General features: G+C 33.8%; 1 protein-coding gene and 1 pseudogene across 1 annotated transcript; both read left to right on the top strand.

Annotated features, from left to right (window-relative positions):
• Positions 1-363: 363 nt before the first annotated feature.
• On the top strand, positions 364-894 carry LOC148549973 (uncharacterized). Its single transcript, XM_088495882.1, is given in 1 exon segment — positions 364-894. A coding segment is annotated over 1 exon segment (531 nt).
• A 205-nt stretch (positions 895-1099) lies between these two features.
• Positions 1100-5636, top strand: LOC107611693 (uncharacterized; annotated as a pseudogene).
• Positions 5637-14571: the final 8935 nt, after the last annotated feature.

Genomic DNA, 14571 nt, shown 5'->3' with positions numbered 1-14571 from the left:
TACTTCACCGTCATTGAGTAGCACCAGGTGGATAGGGTGCTGCCACAGCTGGGTGGCGTTCAGCACAAGCCTGAGCCGACCTCGAATATAGACTGGCTCCATGCCAAGGATGGGAGGGGTGGGGACAGATGGTTCCCGAGCTACTATCAGGTATGGCACCTTAGTTGGCAGAACATGATTGATACTATTATGAGTATTCCCCGGGTGCCTGATCCCGGGCCGTCCGCAGACTTTCTGCGATGGTGGTACAGAGTGACCCATAGGTTTCTGTCGCCGGATTCCTTGATTGCCGATCCTAGGGCCGAGGAGATAAGTCAGGATGTTGTACAGAGAGGGTCGTCACAGGCGCCTTCTAAGGTTCCGATGCCGGACGTGCTTGATAACAGGCGCGTCGAGTGGCGACGACGCATTGGTACCCGGGCTACAGACCGGGAGTGGCGATGGCTGGATGACATGATTCAGGATGACAGGTCTGGTGGCGACGGAGTCGGACATGCCGATCACCGTGTCCGACATGGCCGTCCTCAGCGTCGGGGTGGTACATCAGGGGTTCACATCTGCTAGTCCTAGTGATAGGAGCAGGCAGGGGCGGGGTCCCAGGAGGTTCCTCTTACACATGTTTCGAGCTCCCAAATATACCATGAGATCCATGGACAGATGTATGATGACCTGGCGGGCCCGACTTTCACGATGGATATGGACCACGAGGTCGGCAGTTCACAGTTCTATTTCGACTTTGCAGATCTCATCTGGGATGACGACCCTCTGCATTTTCAGCACCATACCCGACAGGATCAGGTGTCAGAGACCCAGTCCCAGATGGACGTTGCACAGGGATACTGCCCAGATATGGAGGATATGCAGCAGTACCAGCCCCAGATGTCTGACCCTTAGGGGTACCAGCCCCAGTTTCATGTAGACCTGAATGAGCCTGCTAGCAGACTGTATGACAGTTGGTTGGGCATGGGAGGGACGCCTCCATCTGCATATGGCGTGGGCATGCCCGTCGATCCTTCAGCACAGAAGCGCTAGAGGCCAACTAGAGTGAGACGGGCCGCTCGATGTGGTACAGGGTCGCACCTCCTAGGCGCATTTGGACATGACTCTCACGAGGAGGATGAGGACAGGCAAGAGCCGTAGCTGTTTATTTCATGTTTTCATTGATATTTAGGGTTTATGTGTATGTTATGTATGTTTTGTTTACCATACACTTACTTTATTTTATGTTTATGCAAACTGCTCATTCACGCATAAACCGCTAGACCCTTGTCGCGGTTTATGCACACTCGTCATTCACACATAAACCGCGACACCCCTATCATGGATTATGCTTATTTTCCCTAGAACGTAATCCGCGACACCCCTGTAGTAGATTACGTGTATTGGTAAATCGCGGTACTCCTGTCACGATTTATATAAATTATGGAAAAAATACATTTTGGTATGCGTTTTACATTTTATGTAATCTAATAATATTGGATCCCAATTTATTTATTATAGTAAATTTTCCATAAAAATATTCTTACAGATATTCAAGTTATTTTTATGTAATGATATTGATGCACTTCGTAAAAATCTTTTTATATAATTAACTAATAAATATGTATGACACTTATCATAATTTTTTATTTTTAATAAAAATATTATTATATTAAAATATATTTTTTAAATAATAAATATAATTTTATCTTCAATATTTATATTTTATTTATTTTTTAAATTTTATTCCTAATATTTTAATATATTTTAATTATGCTTATGGTTGGACCACATATGGCGCAATCCTACACTGACATGTTAAATAAAAGAGATACGTATTGTTTTGGTCCCTAACGTTGAGGGTCAGAATCGAAATCGTCTCCAACGTAATTTTTTATTTAGAATCATCCTAAATATTTGTTTCGTATTAAAATCGTCCTTTTAATTTTTTTGGACAAAAATGCCCTCCACTACCATCAGCACCTTTACTTCCACCATCACCAGCACCTTTACCTCCACCACCAAGAAAAACAACATCAATGAAATCAACACAAATTCAACAAATCAAGGAATCAGAAATTCAACAAATCAACACAAATTCAACAAATTCAACAACCAAATCAACACACAACAACAATAAAATCAGAAAACAATAAATCAAAATCAGAAGCAGAAGCAGAGGCAGTCATAGAAGCAGAAGCAGAAGCTCAAGTAGAAGCAGAAGCTCGAACAGAAGCAGAAAGCAGAGGCCAAAGCGAAGAAGAAGCAGATGTAGAAGCCGAAGAAGAAGCAGATTCAGAAGAAGAAGCAGATGCAGAAGCCGAAGCAGAAGAAGAAACAGATTCAGAAGAAAAAGCAGATGCAGAAGCCGAAGCAGAACCACCGGCGCTTCCCTGACGGCAACTCGTGGGCGAATCAGCAGCGACGACTCAGCGGCGTGGTCTCCCGATGACGACGCGACGGCGGCGGCGAGCCCTAGCAGCGCCGGCGCATCTCCTTTCCCTCTTCTCTTCTCCCCTGTCGCAGCCCCTCTCCCCTTTCTTCTTTCTTTCGGTGTTGGCAACGGCAGCTCCAAGCTTCGCCGGCGCCGTCCCCTTCCCCTTCCCCTTCTTCCTTTCCCCTTTCCCTTTTCCCTCCCCTCTTCGCGTTTCCTCCACCCCCCTCCAAAAACGCGTTCTTTTCTTTTATTTTTTTAAAATTTTTATATTTTTTTATTAAAAATGACGATTTTAATACGAAAAAAAATGTTAAGGATGATTCTAAATAAAAAAATTACGTTAGGGATGATTTTGATTCTAACCCTCAACGTTAGGAACTAAAATAATATTTATCCCTAAATAAAATTTTAGTTGAAATATATTTAAAATACTAAAAATAAAATTAAAACAAAATAAACGTTGGTTATATTTTAAAAAATTAAACACAAAAGATATATTTTTCCCAAATTTTACTAATAATGCTCTGAAATTGTTACGATCACTAAAACATGGCAGATTTTAATTTTTTTAGGAGTATTTGTTTATAAGAATTGCTACACATTACAAGTCATATAAGTTGGGCCAAACCCAACAAAAAGGACGCTCACCCATATGAGCGTGTCAACACGCGCGCTACTCAATGGTTTCTATAGCGTGTTTCGCGTTTTTCCTCTTCCTCCTCTTCTTTCTTTCTTTCTTCTTTGCGTTTCTCCTCCTTTTTCTTCACGTGTTTCATCGTTGTTTTTTTTACTACTGTTGTTGTTGTTGTTGCATTTTTTTTCTCCTTCTCTTTCTATTGATTTTGCAACATTATGTATTTTTTTTGTTTGATTTTTTCTTCCCAAGAAGAATTATGAGAATATGAAATAAGAAGATGAAGAAGAAGAAGAAGCAAAAGATGAGAAGGAGGAAGAGTAAGAATTTTGAATTAAATACACCCAAATATCTTCATGTTATACCCAAATATCTTCGTGTTACACCCAAATTTGCTGCAAATACAGAAAAATGTTTCTTCTAATGCTGCATTTTTTTCTTCTTTTTTTCTTTATTTCTTTCTTTCTTTTAGTTAAATTAATGTAAGTTTATCATCTTCCAAGTACTTTTGCAGCATTATGTGTTTCTTCTTCTTCTTTGTTTGGTTTTTTTATTTTTATTCTTGTTAAGAGAGTAAAACAGGAAGAAACTTGAGAAGGTAAAACAAAAAGTAAAAGATAAAAAAGAAAAAAAGCAACAGAAGATGAGAAGGAGGAAGAGGAAGAGTTTTGAATTATACGAAACTTGTCAGAATAAAAATACACCCAAATATCTTTGTGTTACACCCAAATTTGCTGCAAATACAGAAAAATGTTTTCTCTAATGCTACATTTTTTTCTTCTGAATTGAATCACACCTCAGTCACTTGATTGGATTCAAAACAATAATCAATTTCATTCTGATTCAATTGACAATCTGAATCTGAATTATTCATTATCTTCAACAACGAGATAACTGATGATGGAAGAGAAAGAGAAAAAGAAAGGAGGAGAAGAAATTTCAATGAAAAAAGAAGGAGAAAGAGGAGGAGGAGGAAGAGGTGGTGTTGATAACGACGATAACGAAGAAGAAAAATAACGAAGAAGAAAAAGAAAGAAGAAGAACATATAGTAACAATAAAAAGAAGAAGAAGAAAAACGTGCAGTAATAATTTTTTGTTTATTTAATGCATTAAAATTGAATATTTCACTTTTTTAACATAAGAGGAGTTTTTTTTTATTATTTTTTGGATTTTTCTAATAAACATTAATTAATTACAACAAATAACAACCTTTTCCTTTTTAGTACAAATTTGTCACACATAATTAATATGAGTAAATAGTCATTTCTAACTATAAAAGATTCATATGCTGACAAAACTGACCATGAAAAATTGAAACTAAAGTTATACCCATACAAGATAAATTTTATACGACAAAAATAGCCAATAGTTAAATTTTTGTTGGTAATTCTATAAATACCCTCCTCCTTTCCTCTTCCTTCTTCATCTTCCTTCTATAATCATTATTAACTCCACTGTAAATTCATTGTTCTACCAGATCTACTCTATTCCCACTTTTCCCAAACATATGCATCTTGCCAACAACCACCACATTCCTTTTCTCTCTTCTCCCAAACTAACCCAAAGCTCTATTCAATCCTCATCCCTTCATATTCTGCATTCAAACCCAAACTCCTCAAAACCCCCCACCACCACCAGATCCGACACTCCGTGCATCCACAAATCCTATGTCGGCGATGTCTCCTCTGCCATCTCAGCTTTCTCTGTTATGAACACAACTGCCGCATTGTCTTCCCAAAAATCTCAGGTCACGCCTCCAAAATGACGACACACTCTATGACCTCTTCCTCTTCTCCTTCTCCCCAACACTCGCCGAAATCGCCGACTTGTAGGCTATGACTTCGTCGCCATCAACATGGAGCACGACCACGGCAGAATCTCCGACATGCTCCCATGTCTCTACGCTTTCGCAGCCACCGGCACCGCCGCAATCCTCCGCGTTTCTGAGAGCTCTGCCACTTGGGCTAAGAAATTTCTTGACTTAGGCCCACAGGGGATCATGTTTCTAGTGATCGATTCCACAGAATCTGCCATCGACATCATGTCGTTCTACTAGATCCCTCCCATTGGGATTCGTGGCTCGGCTCACTCCGTTGTCCGGGTTTCCGGTTACGACATAGATGAAGGTTACCTTGGTAGTTACCAAGAAGAGATGGTGATTATTTGCCAGGTTGAGTCCGTTGAGGGAGTGAAGAACGTTGGTGAGATTTCAGCCGTTGATGGCATTGATTGCATCCAAATGGGATTGTTGGATCTGAGCGCGAGCATGGGGTACTTGTAGGACCCAGGAAATGGGAACGTGAGGCAGTTGATGAGGGAAGCTGAGGCGAAGATTCTAAAAAGGCGCAGTAGTGGTGGATTCGGCATGGAGACTTATCTGTCTGGGTTTGCTATGATGCATGATAGGCCCGGGGATCTCAATTCTCAAATAATGTGGATACCACATGGTGTTTGATGTTGTTGATATTGGGTTGTTTAGAAGCACTGCTATGGAAGATGTGAAGAAATTCAGGTTGAGTTTGATTGATAAAAGGAAGATGAGGAAAGAAGAGGAAAGAAGAGAGTATTTACGGAATTATCAATAAAAAATTAATTATTGGTCATTTTTGTCAAACAAAATTTATTTTGTATGGGTATAACTTTAATTTTAATTTTTCATGGTCAGTTTTGTTGGTATCCGAATCTTTCATTGTTAGAAACGGCTATTTACTCTAATTAATATTGTTATATTTAATACTTTATAACTAAATTAACGAGTTAAACCTCAAAATGGTCCCTGAGATTGACGTTATGCACTAAAATCGTCCCTGAGATTCCAATTGCACTAATTACGTCCCTGAGATTGAAAAAAATGCACCATATTAGTCCCCGGCCTATTTTCCATTAACAACGTGATGACATGGCATAATGACATGGACTGTAAGTGACACGTGTCACTTCATGATTTGGCCACGTGTAATGGAATGATGATGTGGTGACCAGTGACACGTGGCATGCTGACGTGGATGGTTGTGCCACGTGTCACAATGTTATTTGGCCACGTGTCCGTTTGTGCCACGTGTCGCAACCATATTCGTCCACGTGTCATCCATTATATCATCGTTCTATATGCACCAAATTAGTCCCTTACTTTGCATTAAGTGACTCATTTTAGTCCCTGAAATTGAATGTCGTGCACCAAACTAGTCCCTTCACCAATTTTTTCTCATTTTTTTTAAATTTAAAATTTTAATATCTTGGATACACTAATTTCAATTCTATTTTTTCATATATCATTTAAATACAAGTGCTTTCATAAAAATTTTTAAGATTTTAGTTTTAATTATATAATTTTTTTAATAATTTAACATTGCTAAATTTTGTAATATATAAGTATGTTATTATAAAAAAATAATTATATGATTGATTAGACACATTTTTTTCATAAAAAAAATGTGTTTTTAACAAGAAATTAATAATTAAAATTAACATTTTTTTTCTTATGAAATATACGTTTTTGTTATGTGTAAATGAGCTAGATTGAAGACACTTCAAGTACCCTCACTACCATCTTTGACATCTGCAGTCTAGACGAAAGAGGTCAGAGATGGTAATGAGGAAAGCTTGAAATACCTTCACGTCAACTCCAAGACGGCGGTTATTAGGGGTATCCGCAAGAAAAAAAATATTTTAAAAAAGTACTGAAAGAGGTCAGAGATGGTAGTGAAGGTGCTTGAAAAGCATTCACGTCAACTCCAAGTCGGCGGTTAGGGTATTCGTAAGAGAAAAAATATTTTATAAAAACACTTTTATTTGAAGAACATGTGAAAAAATAGAATTGAAATTAATGTATTCAAAAATATTAAGAATTTTGAATTTATAGAAAAAAATGAGAAAAAACTGGTGAAGGGACTAATTTGGTGCACGACATTTAATTTCAGGGGCTAAAATGAGTCACTTAGAGCATTTCCAATGGAGAAGCCCAGTTACTATTTAGTCAGAGAAAAAAGGAATTGGACCGTTGGAGGGAACTAAAGTGAGTTCCTTCACTTTTTTCAAGAAGAGAGAGAGAAGAGGACTAAATCCCCAAAACTGTCCCTCAGATTGGGCCCCTGCACCAATTTCACCCCTGAGTTTCCAATTGCACCATTTTGGTCCTCGAGATTGAACTCCGAGCACCATAAAAGTCCCGAAACCTATTTCTGGCCTGAATCAGCAAATCGGAGTGCTGATCTGGCAAGTGACTGCCACGGTGGATGTTCCATACGGTGTCGTTTAGGGTTTTGGCACCTAAGGAGAGTAAAACGTCACCGTTTTACATGAATGAAGAAAACAAAACATTAGAGCCATATGGGTTTTGATCACTCACAATCTTCTCCTTCCTTTCTCCAACACCGAAACACTTAGACTCCCTCTTCCTCTGACAATGGTGAAGGCTTAGTGTGGTGATTTAGGGTTTGTGAGTTCAACAGTTTTGCAGGATTGCTAGTGTCACCGTGGAGTTCACATATTGAGGAAACACCATTGTTGTTGTTATTGAGGTGAGTACACAGTGCCCTTATTTATTTTTTTTTTCCGACAATCATAGCTTGATTTTCAAGGGTTTAGTTGGCTTTCTGTTTGTTTGTGGTGGGGTGTTTTCATCATTGATAAAGGTTTAGGGTTTCATATATTGTTCTGTTAGGATATGAGTTTTAAACATGCTCTATTTTTACCTAATGAAACAGGGAAAAGTTTTCTTTTACCATCCATGAAATGCAATCTGTTGATTTTTGAGTTGTGACTATAGTCATTGAGTTATGTGTACAATTTTTATTTCTGATGCAGATGAAAAATCTAATTAACATTATGTTCCATCATGGGGTAGCTTTGAAAAAAATAAAGAAGGAAGGATGGTTTATTCTCCTAATAAGAAAAGTTGTTTGGCTGATATTGATGAAGATACATTAGATGTTTTCTATATTAGGAATTACCATAAAGAGCTTGGGTATGACAAGATGAAGGAATGTTGGTGGCTTGTTCACCAAAAAACTTAATGATTATTGAAATAATGATTATTTATTTGATTTTGTATGTGTGTGACTAACATTGGTTAATGATGATGATATATTGATTATTGATTCTTGAAATCAGGAAGTCTGCATAATAGCATAAGCAACCGTTTATGAGTTGTTCTTGAAATAAGTTTGGTAAATTTTATTTGGGTTGAATATGAACTGATTCTGCAAAATTGGAATGGGACCATGTTGTTTGCACGATATAAATGTTAAGGTCTATTATGGTGAATCAGTGTGAAAGTTAGGGACTTTTATGGTGCATTTTTTAAAAGTCAGGGTCTATTATGGTGCACGGGGTAAAAGTTAGGGACTGTTATGGTAAATCATTATGTGTTCTCACTCAACATGGCTATGTTATCTCAATTTCTGTTGTAGGGTCTAATTCTAGCCATGAGGGAGGTGATGTCTAATTTACATCACCGTTTCTGTGTGTGGCATTTGTGGCGTAATTTCAACAAACAATGGAAAGACTTGGAGCTAAGGAGATTGTTGTGGGATTGTGCACGGGCCACTACATACCAGGAGTTCAAGGAGTTAATGGATAAGATTAAGAGGCTTAACGAGGATGCCTGGGCATATCTAGAAAAATAGCTAGGAGATTCATGGACAAGGTTAAAGTTCAGTCACAAGCTAAAGTTGGACTCTATTTGCAACAACGCATGTGAAGTATTTAACTCAAAGATAAAGGAAGCACGAAGAAAGCCAATCATCACACTACTCGAGAAAATCAGAATTTTTGTAATGCGCACAATGGCTAAGAATAAGGTGAAGCTGAAAAATCACGTGGAAATACTACCACCAGTTATCAAAAGTAGGCTTGAGAAGGTTAGGAAGGAGTCTAAAAACTGACATCCAATTTGGGCTGGTGATAATGGTTATGAGAAATTCGAAGTGCATGGTCATCCTACAAACCATGTTGTTGATTTGGGAAAAAGACTCTGCACTTGATGTTCTTGTCCAGTTCCTGGTTGAAGAGGAGCGACTCGAACTCCCTACTGCATGACTAGCACCACCCATCATTTGTCACAAGAAGAAGAAGAAGAAAGAAGACAGAAGTGGAAGAGGATGATGAAGAAAATAGGGTTCACATTGAGTTTAGGGTTTATAAATGGGAGTAAAGACTATATTGGAGCAAATTCACCAAATGTCCACGTCATATAGCCGTTTCTACATCCACCGTGGCAGCTACTTGCCAGATCAGCACTCCGATTTGCTGACTCAGGCCGGAAATAGGCTTGGGAACTTTTATGGTGCCCGGAGTTCAATCTCGAGGACCAAAATGGTGCAATTGAAAACTCAGGGGTGAAATTAGTGCAGGGGCCCAATCCGAGGAACCATTTTGGAGATTTAGTCGAGAGAACTCCCATTAACCAATATATAATTGCCAAGTAGCAAGTAAAATAAAAAATAAATAATTATAGTATATAATTAAATAATAATTAATTTAATAATAATTATAATGACTAATTAAATTAAATATTAATATTTTTATTTAATTAATAATTTATATTAATTAATTAACTAATAATTAATTAAGTAATTAAGTTATAATTAATTTATTAATAATTATAATAATTAAATAAATTAAATAATTAAATTTTTATTTAATTAATAATTTATATTAATTATTTATATCATAATTAATATTAAATATTATTTATATTTATATTATTATATTAATTTAGCCGTTGCAAAACTAGCTGTTGTAAAAATAGCCGTTACTATGTTACTTTTTTTTTTTTTTATCAAAGATAGGAGACTCTAACCCGCAACCTCTTAATTGAGTATGGAGAGACTATGCCATTTGAGCTATTACTCATTGGCCGTTACTATGTTACCGTTATTGTTAATAAATTAATATTTTGTTACTCTATATATACCACTTAGATACACTTCTATTCTCACACTATCTACTATTCTTCTTTATCTTCTTCCAAGTTTACGAAATTAAAGTTCTGCTACTATTAGAGGACTTGATTGAACACATATAGCAATTTCACAATGCTTGTCGTCAACTATAGAATTTAATTATATTTTTTTTTGTATTAAATAATTTTACAAATTAGTGTAATCCTGAATTATATATTGTGTATTATTGTTATATATAAATTTATTTAATATTAATATCTTTTAATAATGAATTATTTTTAAATTTAAATATTTAAATTACATTATTAAAAAAATTAATTATATTTATTTCAAGTATTTTAATTAATTAATTAATTAAGTGGGACCACAATAGGGACTAAAGTTAGTTCCTCCTAATAGAGAAGAGAGATACTTTGAGTTCCTATTTACTATTTATGACGCAAAAGTTGATGTGGAGTTGCTTTTTATGACAGGTGGGTCATAAACAGGAACTGGAATGAGTTCCCTACTGGAGATGGTCTAAGGAGGAACTCCTCTTCCTTGGGACTTGTGCGAGGACTTCCTTATTCTTTTCTCCAACGGTTGGAGTCCCATTGTGTCAGAAAAAAGTGAGGGAGGGACTCTCCATTGGAGGTGCTCTAAGAGCATCAGAAGCCCAGTTACTATTTAGTCAGAAAAAAAAGGAATTGGACCGTTGGAGAAAACTGAAGTGAGTTCCTTCACTTTTTTCAAGAAGAGAGAGAGAAGAGGAGTCCCTCTGAATGGGGACTCCCATTAACCAATATATAATTGCCAAGTGGCAAGTAAAATAAAAAATAAATAATTATATAAAATATTAATTAATTAAATAATTATATTAATTAATTAAATAATAAATAATTTAATAATAATTATAATGACTAATTAAATTAAATATTAATACTCTTATTTAATTAATAATTTATATTAATTAATTAACTAATAATTAATTAAGTAATTAATTTCTAATTAATTTATTAATAATTATAATAATTAAATAAATTAAATAATTAAATTTTTATTTAATTAATAATTTATATTAATTATTTAATTAATCTATTGTGTATTATTGTTATATATGAATTTATTTAATATTAATATCTTTTAATAGTGAATTATTTTTAAATTTACGCAAAAACTGATGTGAAGTTACTTTTTATGACAAGTGGGCCATAAACAGAAACTGTGATGAGTTTCCTACTGGAGATGGTCTGTGTAAAGTGAGGGACTAATTTAGTGCATATAGAACGATGACATAATAGATGACACGTAGACGAATACTGTTGCAACACGTGGCACAAACGGACACGTGACCAAATAACATTGTGACACGTGGCACAGCCATCCACGTCAGCATGCCACGTGTCACTGATCACCACATCATCACACCATTACACGTGGCTAGATCATGAAGTGACACGTGTCACTTACAGTCTACGTCATTATGTCATGTCATCATATCGTTAATGGAAAATGAGTCAGGGACTAATATGATACATTTTTTTCAATCTCAGAGACGTAATTAGTGCAATTGAAATTTCAGGGACAATTTTAGTACATAACGCTAATCTCAGAGACCATTTTGGGGTTTAACTCCTAAATTAACCTTTAAAGAATAAAATAACACCGTTACAAATTTCTACGGAAATTATTATGACATTCTTCTTAAGAAACTCGGTAGAAAATTCCTAATAAACAAAATTTTAAAAATTTACGTATAGTTATTTTTATATAAAGTTAATATTTAAAAATAATTAGTTAAATTTAATAAAAAATATAATAAAAACTCACATACATATAATGATATAAAGTTAATAATTAAGAATCAATAAATTTTAATTTAATCAAACATATTAAATTATATAATTATTTTTAACTATTAACTTGACGCACTTTAACACTCCACCAACAAAAATACTCAAACGATTCAATTTCTTCGTGAGAATCTGAATTTGTGTTTATGGGAATGAAGCAGACTCTGATGTCGAGACACCATACATTTATTGGTCGGTTTGTCATACTCTCTCTTCCTCACAAAGCTTTGTGCATTGTGCATGTTATTGGAGTTTTCTTTGTACCTTTATTGGCAGGTGCTATACAGAATAAATCTTTTTAATTTTTTTTTTAATAATTGAGAGAATAAAGTGTGATCTCATATTATTAATTTTATAAATAAAATTAAAAATAAATATAAAATAAAAGTAATAAAAAATTTAAAATTATATTTTACACTCTCAATTTTTTTTAACAATTAAAAAAATTTATTCTCAGTACTATATCATAAAAAAAATTTACTGTCTTGATTGTACAATAAACAAAAAAAAAAAAAATCTATAAACTATTATTTTTATTAAAATTTGACCAACACTTATTAACAAAAAAATATATATATAATTTCATATTATTAGATGTAATCTCATTTTATTAAAAACTTTAATAATAACTAATTAATAACTATAAATTATAAAATCTGTTTAAAAAATAACACATTTTATTTACTGTAAATAAAATATGCCAACAAAAGAAAATATTATTTGTAACAAGATATCTGTATTTTTTTTATGGTAAATAAAATATGTATTATAGTGCAAAATTTACACATTTTTTAATTTGTATAAGATTTTAGGTTTGGTGATTTTCTGAAAAAAGGTTGCGTAAGATTATTACTTTATAAAGTAAATGGTTAAATTAGTCTTTAAAAAATTATTTATTTTTTAAATTAGTTTTTGAAAGATTTTTTTAATTAAATTCATCCTTTAAAGATTTTAAATTAGTCATGTTAATTCTTTTGTCATTTTTATTGTTAACGATGTTAAAATTTATTGATGTGATACGTTAAGTAATATCACAATACACACCTAATAGTCCTAATTGATTATTAATATTATTAATTTATGAATTTAGATTAAATCAACCCCAAATTGAGAGATTCCAATCCTCAAGTTCTTCCCTTAATTAGGTTTTGATTTGATCTAATTTCATAAATTAATTATGTTAATAGTCTATTGAGACTCCTAAAAGTGTGTTGTGGTGTCACTTAACGTGCCACATTAGTAAATTTTGACACCGTCAACAAAAAAAGTGACAAAAGGATTAACATGACTAATTTAAAATTTTTAAAGGATGAATTGATTAAAAAAAAAATCTTTTAGGGACTAATTTAAAAACGAGTAATCTTTCAAGAACTAATTTGACCATTTCCTCTTACTTTTTAGGGTAAAGTACTGTTTTGATCTCAACGTTTGAAGTGAATCCTATTTTAATCCCTAATTTTTAATCGTCCTATTTTTGTTCCAAAACATTTAAAATAACATCAATGTTATCTCACTGTCAATTCTGTCACTAACAATAAACATAATTGATGTAATGTTAATAATATTTTTGTTAAAACTATGTTTGTTCAACTCCCTTTTCCTACCTTCACCCTCTCAACAAGCCCAAATCTCATTCTCCTACTCTCTTCTTCCGATCCCTTTTATACTATTAATTTTTCAAGAGCGATTTGAGGAGGAAGAAGAAGGGAGTAGGAGAATGAGATTTGGACTTGTTGAGAGAGCTATGATGCACGGATATTGACACGGACATGGGTAGGGCTGGAAGTGAGTCAAGCCAGCTTATGAGCCAGTTCGAGCTCGACTCGTTAATAGCTCGATAAGTTAAGCTCGTGAGCTGGTGAGCCAAGCTTGAGCCTAAAATTGAGCTCATAAATTAAATGAGCCGAGCTTGAGCTTGGATAAACTCGGCTCATTAGCTCGTGAGTTGGCTCGATTATGTATATAATTATTAATACAGATATCCTATATGCATCTAGTCTATACTTTTAATATTATATATATACATATGAAATAGTAATATATAATTATATATATTAATGATCTTAATTATTTAAAATTTTATATTTATTTATTACATATAATTTTGATGTAAGACATAAATAAAAAATTTATATTTATTGATAGATAAACTATAATTGTTCTTTTCAAATATTTTTTAAAATATATAAGTTATAATTTATTGATATAAAATTATAGATTATATATTTATGTTTCTATTATTTGAGCCAGCTCGTGAGCTTTTGGTGAGCCGAGTTTGAGCTTAAGAAATATGCTCAATTGTTAATGAGTCGAGTCGTGAGCCAAGCTCAATTTTGGTGAGCCGAGCTTAAGCTTGGTCTAGCTCGACTCAGCTCGGCTCACTTCCAGCCCTAGACATGGGATACGTCGACACGCGAATTTTAAAATCTTATATGATACGATGACACGCATACATATAAAATATAAAGTATTTTTTAGATAAATCGTAATGATATTTTGATATTTTATTGATATTAAAATATAAATTAAATTTTTAATTATTTTTAATATCTTATTTTAATTATATCAAGTATATAAAATATTTTTTTGTTTTAATAAATAATAATATATACTATATCTAAATTTATTTTAAGAATATATGTTAAGAATAAGATTGGATATGCTGACACGTGATGATATTTAGGTGTATCCAGGCATGTCCGGAGAAGAATTTTTTATTTTTTATTAAGATACGATTAGATACAGTAGACACGCGTGTCGGTGAATGTCGTGTTCGAAATGTG

Source organism: Arachis ipaensis, chromosome B8, assembly GCF_059453495.1.
Source record: "Arachis ipaensis isolate K30076 ecotype BB chromosome B8, ASM5945349v1, whole genome shotgun sequence".
Classification (NCBI taxonomy): Eukaryota; Viridiplantae; Streptophyta; class Magnoliopsida; order Fabales; family Fabaceae; genus Arachis; species Arachis ipaensis.
This window is presented reverse-complemented; position numbering and strand designations above follow the sequence as displayed.